The sequence below is a fragment of the Dasypus novemcinctus genome, chromosome 21 (genome assembly GCF_030445035.2).
Source record: "Dasypus novemcinctus isolate mDasNov1 chromosome 21, mDasNov1.1.hap2, whole genome shotgun sequence".
In the NCBI taxonomy this organism is placed as follows: Eukaryota; Metazoa; Chordata; class Mammalia; order Cingulata; family Dasypodidae; genus Dasypus; species Dasypus novemcinctus.
In genome coordinates this window covers 83,909,152-83,922,022 of record NC_080693.1, presented here as the reverse complement: position 1 = coordinate 83,922,022, position 12,871 = coordinate 83,909,152, and the positions used below count along the sequence as shown (strand labels likewise).

Genomic DNA, 12,871 nt, shown 5'->3' with positions numbered 1-12,871 from the left:
TGACATCATTGGCTAATGTCTTTCCCCTGTAAAATAAATTAACGTCAGTCTAAAAAATACCTCCAACTTATGCTAACATTAGTTTAAAAACAAAACAAAACACTACCACAACTAAAGAATCTGCAGAATGAGATACAACTGGGTTAAAAAAAAAAATCTCGTCATCTAAGCACAGCCTACTCCTATCCATTCCCCCAAACCACAGTGGGCTTCCTGGGGGAAGCATTTTCTCCAGCTGGTTGTGCTGGTTGAATCTGCTGGCAGGGCTACTATGCTGTTTCAACAAAGACCTTAAGCTTTCCCAAGGCACTAACATATCCACTTTTGTCCTTTTTTTAAAAAAGAAATCAAACAGCCATAGTTGAAAGCAATTAGAACTGGCATACATGAATGATTCAGCTTTTTTTTTTTTTAATTAAAAAGCACAAATCAAGCCAGTGATTGGCCCTAGCCCAAAGCTGTCACCCACCCTCCCTCGGAGACCCCCTCCTGCAGCCCCTGGGCCCAGAGCCCTCAGAATGCAAGTGGAACCAAAAAAGGAACACTTTTTGGTACAAAAGAAGAGAACTTTTTGGCACATAACAATATGCTAAAACTTAAGGAAGAGAGCGGACTGGCCAGTCTTCCTATGCAGTGTACAAGCCAAGACGGGACAGCGTGACAGCACCCATCCAGTATCAGAGGTCACTTGGGAAGGGAAACACGGCGTTGTATGAACACTGTGAGCCCGTGCCTAGCCACACAGACGCAGAGAGCAGCCAAGGGAAATAGAAAAAGTACTACTTTTATTTCTCGGTAAACGTACACCGCCACCTCCAAGCTTCTGGCACGTTCCCAGGCTCACCCGCCCGTGCACGCTTGCCCACAGGAACCACCGAATCACAGCACCAGGAAGAGAGCGAAAGGCAAAGTGGCTGGAAGGGGTTTGCAGCTTGGAAATTTGGGATTGAAATAGCTGATAGGGAAAGGCACCAAGTTGGGTTTGGAGACTCGGCTCTTGGGGAAGAGCCTGACCTGCTCAGACACCCAGGAACAGACGACCCCAGCCAGCTTCCCCAAGGGCACGAGGGAACTGCAGAGCCTAGCCTGGGAGTTTCAAGGGAGCCCAGTGCCTGCAGCCCAAGAGCTTGGGAACTTGGCAGTGGGTCAACTCCTCTAAGAGGCTGCAAGTCCAGAGGAGCCCCTTTAGTCAAACGGGGGAGGGGGGGACAGGCAGGGAGGCTGGCGCGGGCAGCCCCACCAGCTGGGGCTCTGTTCTTCCAGGCCACCACCTCTCCCTTACCCCGCAGGGGCAGGGGTGGTGGCGAGCCCTCCCCTTCCAGCCCACCTCCCAGGTGGGCTCTGCTGAGTATCCCTGAAGGCCACGGGCCTGGCCACCAAGCGCTGAACCTGGAGGATGCATTCAGAGTGCCCTTCCTGAAAGCTCTCAAGAAAGGCCCGGAGCTCGGCCGCCCCCAAAAGGCACACGGTTGAACTCAATTTGGCGACACAACGGCCAATCTCTCCCTATTTGGCCTGGAGGATGAGGTACTGGGGTAGAGTGGAGCCTGGCAGGCCTGCCCTTCAGGTACCAGCACCCATTCTCTAAGTCGGGGCTGGCTGAGGAGAGAGCACCCCCAAGACAGCCCTTCCCTGCCATTCTAGAACTAAGGAAGAGCCCACATCTACTAGAAGATTCTAACCAAGAACTGAAACAAATGCAGTAAGACACCCTCCCCATTTTTTTGGCATTACAAAGACCCCATGGCTCAACCACCTCCCAACCCAGCAGGTAACCCCACTCCTCTGTGCTGAACCTCTCAAAAAAAAAAAAAACAACAAAAAGAAACACCCCAGGAAGGCCGATCTGGGCTGGCAATCACAGACCGCACCGAGACAGCGGGCTCTGGGAAAACGGTAGTGGAGGAGGGTCTTGTATTCCTCTCCTGGAGGGCGGGGGTGGAGAACGGGGCTCTCAGGGGTGGCCCTTTGGCCTTTCGGGGCAGCTTATACGGTCCAAGAGCCCTCTCCCACCTTTCCCCCATGCCCCAGTACTCCAGGGCTACTGCTTCTTGGTGGGTGAGAGCAGAATGTGGAACCCCCAAACATGGGGAGGATTGTCAGGGCAAGTGGCACCCAGGCATCACCCCAGCAACCTGGGCAGCCACTCCTGGTGGGCTGCCAGAGACCTCCTGCCAGCAGCTGCCTGCACCCCCTTTGCCCACAGCTTCTGAGGCAGGGTAGGCCTGGCTGGATCCTTTGCCTCCAGAAGATAGAGCCCAGCGGGGAGGGTCATTCTGGGCTCGCCAAGGGCTCACCCACCACTTCTCTATGACCAGTGGCCCCGGGCCCACAGCCCACCTCCTTCCCATCAGCTCTTCACTCCCCCAAGAGTTCAAGCAGCCGCAGAATTATCCAGAACTTGGATGGACACACTCCGGCATCTCCGGGACAGGGGCACACAGGTCTAGGGGCACACAGGTCTGGGGGCACACAGGAGGGTTACTTCTCCCTTGGACATGGGCAGCAGGGGTGACAGCCTGCTCTTTGTCCCCCCAAACACAGGTGATCTGTAGGTGAACCTGAGGCCTCCTTCCCCAGCCCACGCTGGTCTTTTGGGTCAACAGCTCAGGGGTGCAGAAGTGAATCAGAACTGGGGCCAGAGGGTCTCGAGGCCCTTTTTAGGGGTTCCGGTTTGCCCCCTGTATGCCAGCCCCCATCCTTTCGGTTAAGGCCACAGCTGGCGGAAACAGCCCCCACCTCCGCTTTCCCAGCCCAGGCACAGCTTGGACGGGGAGCGTTCCGCCCAGGGAGCCCCCCCACCCTGCCCTCACCCCCATAAACCTTCCTCGCCCCACCCCTGGGCTCCAAGCCCTCCCCCCTCCAGCACCTTTGCCCCTGGGAAAGTGGGAGGAAGGGTCACTGCCGCTCAGGGAGGGACAGATCCCACAGGCATGGTGAGAGCCGGGTCCCCTGGGACCCCCCAAACCTCCTGAGGCCAAACAGGAAGGGGAAGCAAAGGCCTGGAGAGGTAGGGCAGGTGCAGCACCTGCAAGTGCTCCCTGCCCCAGGTGCGTGGAGGGCAGAGTCCTGACAAGCCCACCCTGGACGAGACCACCCCCGTGCCCCGCCCCCTGCCCAGGCAGGCCGCGTGGCACCCGTCCGAGCAGGAGCTCAGTCACGGTGAGGGCGGGCGGGCGCCAGGCAGGCGCGTCAGTAATGTCTTAGGCTGAAGAAGCCCACGCTGGTGGGTGACTCCTTCACCGTCACCGTGATGAGGTTGGCAGTGACATCGGTGACAAAGACCTGCTCGATGAGGCTGCGGGTCGGCTTCCAGTCCTGGCTGGTCTGCACCGACACAGACAGGCTCTGGCCGGCACGCGGGAGCGAGGCTGCGTCGGGGTCCGAGTCGGAGCTGCTGTTCTCCTCGCCCGTGCTCATCTCCGACAGCGTGGCCGCCTTGCGGGCGTCTCCCGAGGCCGCGTGGCCCTCCTGCCCGCCGCCCTTGGCACAGTCCCTCTTGCTCGGAGGGGCGGGCAGAGCCACGGCCCTGGAGGCCAGCTTCTCGCTTCTGCTGGCGTCGCTGGGCGGCCCGGGGGGGCCCCCGCTGCCCTTGCCAGTGGCGGGGACGCCTTTGGTGGCCGAGGCGTGGCGGGAGAGCATGCCCACCCCGGCTGTGCCATTCTTGATACTCTGTAAGTCCAAGACCTGCAGGCTCAGCTCCTGGGTGGGAGCGGGCGGGGGGCCCAGGCACCCAGTGGGGACCTTGCCGCTGCCGTGGACGTGCGGCGGTGCCCCCGTGCTCCCCCCTTTCTGCTCCGTGGCCCCGCTGCCAGGGGCCTTTGGGACTTTGCTCCCTGGGGGGTTTGCCCCCAGCTCCCCCTTCTGCGTCCTCACCTTCAGGTCCAGCCCGAGGCCGCATTTAGGGGCGGCGGGGGCCTTGAGAGCCAGCCTGCTGGCAGCCTCGGCCTGGCTCTGGGTCACCCGATTCATGTAGTGCACGATGGAGCTCTGCCAGCTGATGCCGCCGCGCGCCGGGCCGCCCGCCATGCCCTTCATCAGGCTGGCCAGGCTCTCTGGGGTGGCCATGCTGCTGGGGCCGCCGCAGGCCTCCTTGGCGTGGGCCTTCAGGGCGGCCAGGCCCGCCACGGGGGCGCTCAGCGGAGGGGGCAGCTTGCCAGCGGGCGCCCCCGGGTCCTTGCGCGCTGCCTTCAGCGCCCTGGCCAGGCTCACGGGCCTGCGGGCCGCCTTCTGCTCCGGGGGCAGCGGCTTGCGGCCCCGCTTCTTCCGGATGGGGTCCTTCGGCTCGGGCTTGGCCACCAGGATCTGCGCCTTCTTCTGGGGCACCGGGTGGGTCTCCCGGCCGCGGGGGCCCCTCTTGGTGTCTAAGTCGCTGTCATCCTCTTCGTCCGACGAGGAGGAGGAGGACGTGGAGGAAGAGGAGGAGCTGCTGGATTTGGATTTGGAGGGAACGTCGGGCTCCTGGAAGGACAAAGGGGAAGGAGTCACCACCTCTGCTGCCAGGGGCCCCCTGCACCAGCTCTTCCCAAGCAGCTCTGGATGCCTGAACCCCAAACCCCTGGAGGCTTCCAGAACAGAAAGCAGCCAGGAAAGAGCAGCTTCTCACCACCTAGTCCCAGAAAGGGTTAAGCGGGTCCTTCTGAGCTTATGTGAAATGCAAAGTTGAAGGCTGAGAAGAAAAAGGAAAGGCTGGGTCCACAAAACTTAGGTAACCAAGATAAACACAGTGCCACCCCAAACCTGACTAGCGTTCAGGGGGACCCCCGTTTAGTTCCAACTCTCTAGCAGGTCTGCACGTCTAGCAGGTTAAGAGTTGAAAGTAGCATGCACAAGTGCTCTACAACCCACGAGAGGCAGGCACCTCATCCTTGCCTCAACCTCCCCAACTCTCAAGGTCACCCCTGGGGAACCTTCCACGCCACAGGTAAACAAACCACAACAATCCTCCCAGCTTCTGTCTTACCTCAAATGCTAAACAAGCACCCAGCGTCCCGTTTCTTGGGTCCCTTTGTCGCTACCTGGGTCAGAATTCTGCAAGGGGTGCTTTTGGGAAATAGGAACAAGGATTCCTTGCCCCCAAGCTCTCCCAACCTGAACCAGGGACAGGCTGGATCAAACCTGCAGGTCCCACAGCCCCCTTGGCGCATGTCGCTGCCTCGCTCGCCCCTTCCACGGCACCCCAGCCTCATCATGCTACCAAGTGCCCGAGCCACAGGGCTGGCTGATGCCACCTTTAAAATATTCCACTAACATGGAAATCCAGTCTCCTGCAGCCAGCAGGACTCCAGCTGCCCCACTACCACCTCCAAATCTGTCCAAAAGATTTAGGAAGTAAAACGAAGTCCGGTCCAAGATTAGCGAGGTAGACTTGAAGGCTGGGGACCTCAGAGACTCTGGAAAAGGTGGTTTTTGTGGGAAGCGACTGAGCTCTTGGCCATGGCGGTTTCTGAGTCCAAATGCACCCAGTGGGGCAGATTTCTGGGGCAGTGTCCTTGAGAATGGAATCAAGGCCACAGCACCCAGTGGGGCAGATTTCCCGGGCAGCGTCCAGCACCTCACGCCCCACCCTGCTGCTGGACTCGGAGGAGGCCGAGGGATGGAGGTGAGCAAACTCGTGGGGGGCCCGTTCCACCCTCATTTCCCTGGGGGTGCACCAGCACATCATCCCGTACCCTCCTGAGGCTACTCCCCGGGCCCCACCTCTCCTCTCAGCCCCGCACGACCAAGAACCTGGGCCCGTCCAGTGCAGCTCAGCGTTGACTGGCACGTTATTTCAGGTGTCCTTGGGGTTGGGCCTGGGGTGGGATGAGGTCCTGGGCTTGGCCTGCTGCCCAGTTGGCTGTGTGTGCTTGGTAAGCCCACCAGCACCCACCGTGCACACACCTGGCCTCTCCTGCTCCAGGGAAGCTGGCAGGTGAGCGCGTGTGGGCAGTGGCTAACTCTGCCCTGCTAGCCAGTGGAAAGGAACCAAGACTGGCCACCAAGTCACAGGAGACCACCTCAGGAGTGGCCTGGTCACTGGGGAGTGGGCAAAGGACCAACTGCAGCTGCCTGGTGTCCCCCTCTGGCAGAGGCTCAGAGTGGCAGCCACCGAGCTGCAGGCAGGGAGAGGCTTCTGCAGAAGCCAACCCTCCGTCTTCCAGAAAGCCCCGGAACCTTCCTCCAGCTACTGCCGCAGCTGGGGCAAGCTGCCACCCACCTTGAGCTTGGAGCGCCGGCTACAGGAGGACATCACAGTGTGCTTCCTGGGCCTTCCCCGTGGCCTCTTGCCTCTCTTCCGGTTCTGTGCCTCCTTTTCGTGTTCCCTGGAGACACGACACCAGTTGGGGGGGGGGAGGTGCTCGGCCTGCAGACCCTCTTAAAGCCACCCCCGAGCCCCAGCGCCCCCAGCACCCCCACCCAGCTCATACACTGTGTTGGTGGATGGACGCTGATGTGGTTTTTTCGTTGTTGTTGTTCTTTTTATATGCTTCCTATTTAACTTCCATTTGGGTAAAGATAAAGAAATCCAGGCCACATGGGGAAATGTTCCCGTCTCCAGTCTCCCCTTCCCCACCCCCATGACAACCACGGGCTACTCTCCTGGCCACTCCCTGAGAGAAGAGTTTTGTGGAAATGCTAGAAAGTCACAAGGAGATGCCTTGGTGGCTGCATGGCCCGACTCCCCCACTTTAAACATGAGAAGGAAGCCCAGGGCAGGGAAGTTCTGGAACATTCCCCCAGCTTCTGCCTCTCCATTGCCAGCATAAAACCCTTACCTGGTTCTCGGAGCACCGGTGGAGCCGACAGCTCCGGCCCCCTTCGTGCCCTGCCATTTCCCGAGACTCAGAGTACTCCAACCTCTCGTCTCTCTCCCTTTTGTTTGTTTTTAAAACATCTTTCTGTTCCTCAACTCTGCTCTTGCAGCCAGGACCCAGGCTACTGCCAGCCAGTCTAGCTTTGAGGGGCTCGGGAATGTGGAGAGCTGCCTCCAGCCCCCAGGGGAAACAGCTCTTATCTGGAGAAGTTCCCTGGCAATTAAATGGGCAGACACCATCTCATCCCGCCTGCTAGAACGCTCTCAGAGGACCCAATTAGTACGGCCAGAGCAGCCTCGGCCCTGGCTCCCCGTCTCCTGAAAGCAGGCTGGTGGGCTCTCGGGGTCTCCTCTGACATCACCTGTATACCTGTGCTCCCACCCTGCGACCTTCTCTCCTGTCAAAGGTCACACCCTCACACCCTGCAGGTAAGGCCAGGTCCAGCTCTCCCTTAGCGAGATGGGAGAAAGCGGAGCATTGCTCTCCCTGGTTCTTCTTCCGTGACACTTCATTCCCTGGATGCTTCCTAACCCAGTTCTTGGCAAGGCACCAGCTCCCCTGATTTGCCCAGAACTATCGATTAAGAAGTAGACCATGAGCGTGTGGGTCGAGCTTTCCAAATATCTCCAGGCATGCATCCGCACACCCTGTTTTCTCACACCCAACTCACTACCAAAGACCTAGCTTTATTTATCTCCCGAGGTCACATATGCGCCCGAAGGTCCAAACAATCCCGCTACGCCAGGGGGCAAAGCAAAGGGCACAGCTTACGGTACCCAGAGAACAACTCACCAGGCCGACCCCAGCTGGGAATGCTTTTGAACAACTATTCTGGGACACCGTCTCCAGCAAGGGGCAGGCGTCGGGCCACCACCCACACCTTGCCACCCTCAGCGGCCCACACCGCACACTCCCTGGATCTTCCCTCCGGGACGGGGGTGCACCCATACCTCTGCTCACCGCCACTTCCCCTGAGCATCTCTTAACCCAAGTTTCCTACGTAAAAACAGCAGCAACGGCTAGAATTTGAGGCTACCTCGGCCCCTGACACAGGCAAGAGGGCTCCCAAGGGGGATACTTGAGACTTTCTTTTCCCTAGGCCAGAGAAAGGAAATAGGAGATTCCTGGCAAAAAGAGGTGCCGTAGTTTAAGGCATGGCTTTATGCTTCTGTATGTTCCAGCTCCCTCTCTGGGCCTTCTCTTGCCCAGAGGTGTCAGTGATGTGACACCCCTCGTTGACACTCTACAAATTACAGCAGGAAAGGCCAAGGTAAGACACCAGAACATTCTACGAAGGAACTGAGAGGTTTCGCTGGGGCAAGACTGGCTAACAGAAAGCCCAAAAGAAGCCCCCAGTGACGGCGGGCAGCCCAGGACCCCTGGAGGAGCCGTGGGGCTGCTCTGTGGGGCTGGGTGGCTGCCGGCCCCTCCCCCAGTGCAGTCAGCCCCCCGGCCCGCCCCAGTGCTCACTTCTTCTGGAAGGCCAGGAGCAGCCTTGGGTCCAGGATGTTCTCCTCCGGCTCCCAGCTGTTGTGTCTGGAAAAGCAAAGAGTGGGGCAGCGTAAATGCAGGTAGTGAGTGACCCGGGCCCTTTGAGGATGGAGCTGGAGCAGGGTGGCCTCGGAACCCGCTGGGGGAAGGGCACTGGGGCAGCCAGGCAGAGCCGAGATCAGTCCAAACCCACAGCCAGGAGGGCTCCTCCAGGCTCCAGCCTCACAGCCAGCACTCTAACTGCAAACCCCCGGCCCCCCATTAAGGTATTGCCAAAGAAGGACTCTGTCCCTGCTCCCACCGGGAAGGAAAACAAGTTCCAATAAAATGCAAAGTTGCGAGGGAATCCCCCAACCCTGGCGGCCAGCCAAGGAGGGGAGGCCAGGCCCGGCCCCGGCCAGGAGGGGGAAGAGGCTGCGGGGCAGGGATTAAGAGCAAGGGGGCTGGCGCGTGAGTGTGCGCAGGCCGGGGGCTCGGGAGGGGAGGGAAGGGAAGGGGAAAAGCAAAGAAAGAAAACCGGGATTGGGAAGAAAGGGAAAGCCGGCCTGGGGGGAGCGGCCGTAACCAGAAAGCAGCCCTTCCACGAAGAGAACGGAAAAAAAGCAGCGCAGAAAGCCAGCTAACTCGCCTCAATAGGAAGCTCAGGTTACAGCGGGGACAGTGGGGGGGTGGGCTCCCGGCCCGACCGTGGAGGGGGCGCATGCAACAAATGGGCGCGGGAGCAGCGGCGCGGGAGAGGAGCTGGGTCGCGGCGCGTAGAGGGATCCGGGGCGGGAAGCCGCGAGCCTCGCACCCCGCGGCCGGGTAAACAAAGGGCAGCCCCGTGCGGGCCTGGGCGCCCCCGCCAACTTCCCGCCCAGCCCCGCCGACGGTCCCCCCAGGCCGGCCCTCGGCGCCCCACGCCGCGCCCCACCCCCCCGGGCCCGGGCGGCGCGGGCGGGCGGAGGGGCCCGCATTGTTCGGGACTCACTTGGAGGACCAGCCGCGCCACTTCACCAGGTACTCCAGCTTCCCCTGCAGGGAGAGAAGAGGGGGCGCGTGAGGCGGGCGCGGGCGGGCGCGGGGCGGGCGGGCCGGGGCGCACGCACCTTGCGCAGCCGCTTGCTCAGGATGCACTCGGCGGCGAAGACCTGCTCGCCGACGCTGCTCAGCTCCTCCATGCTGCCGCGCGCCCGCCCGCGCCCCGCCGCCGCCCCGCCGCCGCCGCGCGCCCGGCCCCGCACACAAAGCACCGCCCCCCGCGCGCGCCCCCGCCCCGCGCCCCGCCCGCGCCCGCCGGCGCACGCGCACCGCCGCCGCCCGGCCCCGCCCCGCCGCGCCGCGCGCCCGCGTCCCGCCCCCTCGGGGCGGCCCCAGCGCGGCGCCGACCAATGAGCGCGCGGGGCGGCGGGGCGGGCCGGGCGCGCGGGGGCGCATTGTTCGCGGGCTCTGGGATCGGCGCGCGGGCGGGGCTCAGGGGACCCGGGGCGGGGGGCGCGGGAAGTGACACCTCCCGCCGGCTCCCGCCGTGTTGCGCGGCGCGCCCCGCCTCGCTCCCGACTCGGTTTTCCCGCAAAAAGCCCCGGGGTGCAGGGGGAGGGCGGGCGGGGCGGACGGCGGCCTCCTGCTCCGGCGCGCGGGGCCCCAGCCCGCGCTCTGGCCCTTTGAACTCGGTGCTCTTGGCCCGGGGGAGTCGCCTGTTTGGCTTGGCGCGAGCCCCAGACGGGCCGGGGGTGGGGGTGGCGACCACGAGGGGCGGCCCTGCGCCCACCCGCGTCCGCCGCGAAGGCGCGGGGGGACGATGGGCTGAGCAGGGCCGCGGGCGCGGGAAGGTGAGCCTGTCCGCGGAGGAGACCGCGGAGCCCCGCCGTGGGCGCGGGAACTCGCGCGGGGCCGTGGACGTCCAGCCCGGGGCCGGCGCGCACGTGCGCGGCGGAGAGGCCCGAGGCGCACTTTGAGAAAACCTGGCTCGTGATTTTGAGGAGCTCTGTTGCGGGAGGGGTCCACCCGAAGAGCCGTGTCCAGCTGAGGACTGAGTCATTTCGCGGCCAAAGTGTCCGTTGGGATCCGTGGCCGAGAGGAGACGGGACTGCCCGATGGGGGCGGCCCTGGGGGTCCCCGCTGGCCGGCTGCCCCTTTTATTTTCTTGCGGTTAAGAGCGCAGCTCACGCCGCGTTGAAGCCAGGAAGGTCTCGAGTCAGAAGAAATCAAACCGCAGTAAAAGGAGATGTACATTAGCCTTAACTTGATTCATCAGCCTTAATTTTATCCATGTCAATACCATTTACCTTAATGAAAATTCATTCTCTGGGTTTAGGTTTCTCCTTGGAACTTAGCTGCAGAGCACTCTTTCTGTTATGCAAATCAAAAGCCGTTTCTCCTTGCTGGGGGCAGTCTAAGTGCAGTTTTGATCACTAAAACCATATTTATAAAGGATTCTGTGGGAGAAACTGGATTCTCTTTTAAATGGAAAGGCCTGCGGTAAAACAGGCCACCAGGTGCAGCCATCCTTCTGGTTAAGGCATGCCCTTCCCCTGCGGTTCATTTGGTTAACTAGGCTCTGTTCCTCTGATAGCCTTGAAAGAAACGGATAACATTAGCAAACTCAGATATTGTTTGCAAAGGAAGCAGGAAAAAGGAGAACTTGCTGGAGAGAAGGACCATTACTCAGTGGTGAGGGGCCAGCGGCCTAGACTGGCTGAACTGGGAAGCGTCCCCCTCCCCCAAGAGCAGCGCATACAATACCCCACCCTCAGTTTGTGGAGCTAGGCAGGAAATTAGGAGGCTGAGAGCGAAGGTGTATTTATTGTAATCCCACAAATAGCTGGATCGGTTTCAACTCAAGTTTTCCTGTAGAATTCCTCGTGGGGTTGAGATTTTGCCTGGGCAGTTCCCAGTTTCCACTTTGTGATCCGAGGTGGGAGAATTCGTTCTTCCTCTGTGAAATATATTTGTCTAGAATTTGATACTAACTCCCTGAAAAACTCAGTTTCCTGGAAGGTTAACCTTGGTTGGATGGAATAATGTTCAGATCATTTATTTGGGAAAACAAGTATGGCAGCTTTACCAGAATGAAGTCACAGGTAGATGGGGGCAGGTGCCACCTGAAGTGCGGGGTGTGTTCCTTAGAAACACTGATCACCACCACTAATCCCAAAGCACTCGCTGGGGCTAAGGCACCTTCAACTGTCACATTTTAAGAATCATTAAGACAAGTTAGAACTAATTATTTTATGATTCACTCAGCATTTACCATCAATGCCGGTTTGCAGAACTTTCGGAGGCGAAGCAGATGTCCGGTCTCTCTCTGCTGGGTTGTAGACAAGCCGCTAGCCACCTGTGGCTTTTGAGCACTTGAGATATGGCTTGTGCCCCTGAGGAATTGCATGTTTAATTTTATTTAATGCTTAATAATTCAGGTTTACATAGTCACGCGTAACCACTGGCTACAGTATTAGACAACTGCAGGTCTACAGGAGCGCAAGGGCTTTCCTTTAAACCGCATTTTAAGCAAGAGAAACGCAGTTACTCATATTAATCCTGCGAAGTGCACTGTTTACTTGCACCCCCATTTGTGCTTGATTATATACAAAAATGTTTAAAACATGTGCAGAACGATACTCAAGGAGTCCATCCAGAGAGTAAATAGTTGGTTTAATACAACTCTTTTTTCTGTGCAAGTGAGCACGCCAGCGACAAATACCAACTCATGAGCGTTAGAAACACGGCCAAGAAAGGACAAGTGCTTCCACACTGCCGTGTGACGGAAGGGTACGGTGCTGGGGCAGGAAGCCCTCCCAGCTTTCCCCTGGAACAGGCTGGGATCGAGACCCAGCCAGAGACCCCGGATCTGTCAACTCTGGCCGTTAGAACTAGATCACTTGAGGGGCGTCTCCCCAGAACGGATTCACAGCCGCTTGCCGGTTTCCTAAAAGAACAGTCAGTCTCACCACAGCGACCGAAGAAGGTTGGCTGAAGCCCGGAGGCTCCTCCGCAGCGGCCTCCGGGGGCTGGGCTCGGGCCGCGCAGCCGGCCGGCGGGGTCCAGGGCTGACCGCGAAGGCTGGCTCCTGGCCCCTCCATGTGCCTCCACGTTCGCGAGCCTGGGTGTGACTTCCGGGCCCGCGGCTCCGTTGGACGGCTTCTGTGTATGTAACGGGTAAATATTTTATATACGCCACGCAGTGTTTACGCATCAGGGCGCAAGTAAAAATAAGCAGAGTTACGGAGCTCGCAGGGGTTCTCTGGGCACACAGTACGAGCCTCGGCCTGGGCCCCCCACCGCACCCCCAGAGGCCCGGGGCCAGAGAGCCCCCGGCACGGGTCTGCTGCTCCCACCCTGGGGAGCGCAGTCTCGCAGGGGGCTGCCCATCTGAGCCCCCCTCCTGAACCGCTTCTGGCCACGTGGCCGCAGAGCCGGGTCCTGCCACTGGCAGTGTTTGCCTGGCAGGGGCGGCAGGAGCATGCAGCCAACGGCACACAGTAGGCCCGCAAGATCTCTGCGAGTAGCGGCCGCTTGAGGGCCCTCCCCCGGGGCCACCTCGCCTCCTGCAGGGCCCGGGAGACCTGCAGGGTCCCAGCCCTCTGGATGCCGGGGGCTGCAGA

The 12,871-nt window shown here is 60.3% G+C and overlaps 1 protein-coding gene across 1 annotated transcript; it reads right to left on the bottom strand.

Moving 5' to 3' along the window:
- Nucleotides 1-764: 764 nt before the first annotated feature.
- On the bottom strand, nt 765-9,479 carry CBX2 (chromobox 2). The gene is made up of 5 exons (XM_023584831.3): nt 9,377-9,479; nt 9,259-9,302; nt 8,268-8,333; nt 6,200-6,305; nt 765-4,461 (listed from the first exon to the last, which is right to left on the bottom strand). The coding sequence occupies exons 1-5, from the start codon at nt 9,446-9,448 to the stop codon at nt 3,193-3,195; spliced, it is 1,557 nt and encodes a 518-aa protein (XP_023440599.2). The 5' UTR covers nt 9,449-9,479; the 3' UTR covers nt 765-3,192.
- Nucleotides 9,480-12,871: the final 3,392 nt, after the last annotated feature.

What these genes read in the sequence shown, in the direction of transcription:
- CBX2 (XM_023584831.3), bottom strand. Translation starts at nt 9,448, where the DNA reads ATGGAGGAGCTGAGCAGCGTCGGCGAGCAGGTCTTCGCCGCCGAGTGC. An exon ending in TGGCGCGGCTGGTCCTCCAA is followed by an intron (nt 8,334 to 9,258) that starts GTGAGTCCCGAA and finishes TTGCTTTTCCAG; the next exon opens with ACACAACAGCTGGGAGCCGG. An exon ending in CTCCTGGCCTTCCAGAAGAA is followed by an intron (nt 6,306 to 8,267) that starts GTGAGCACTGGG and finishes TCGTGTCTCCAG; the next exon opens with GGAACACGAAAAGGAGGCAC.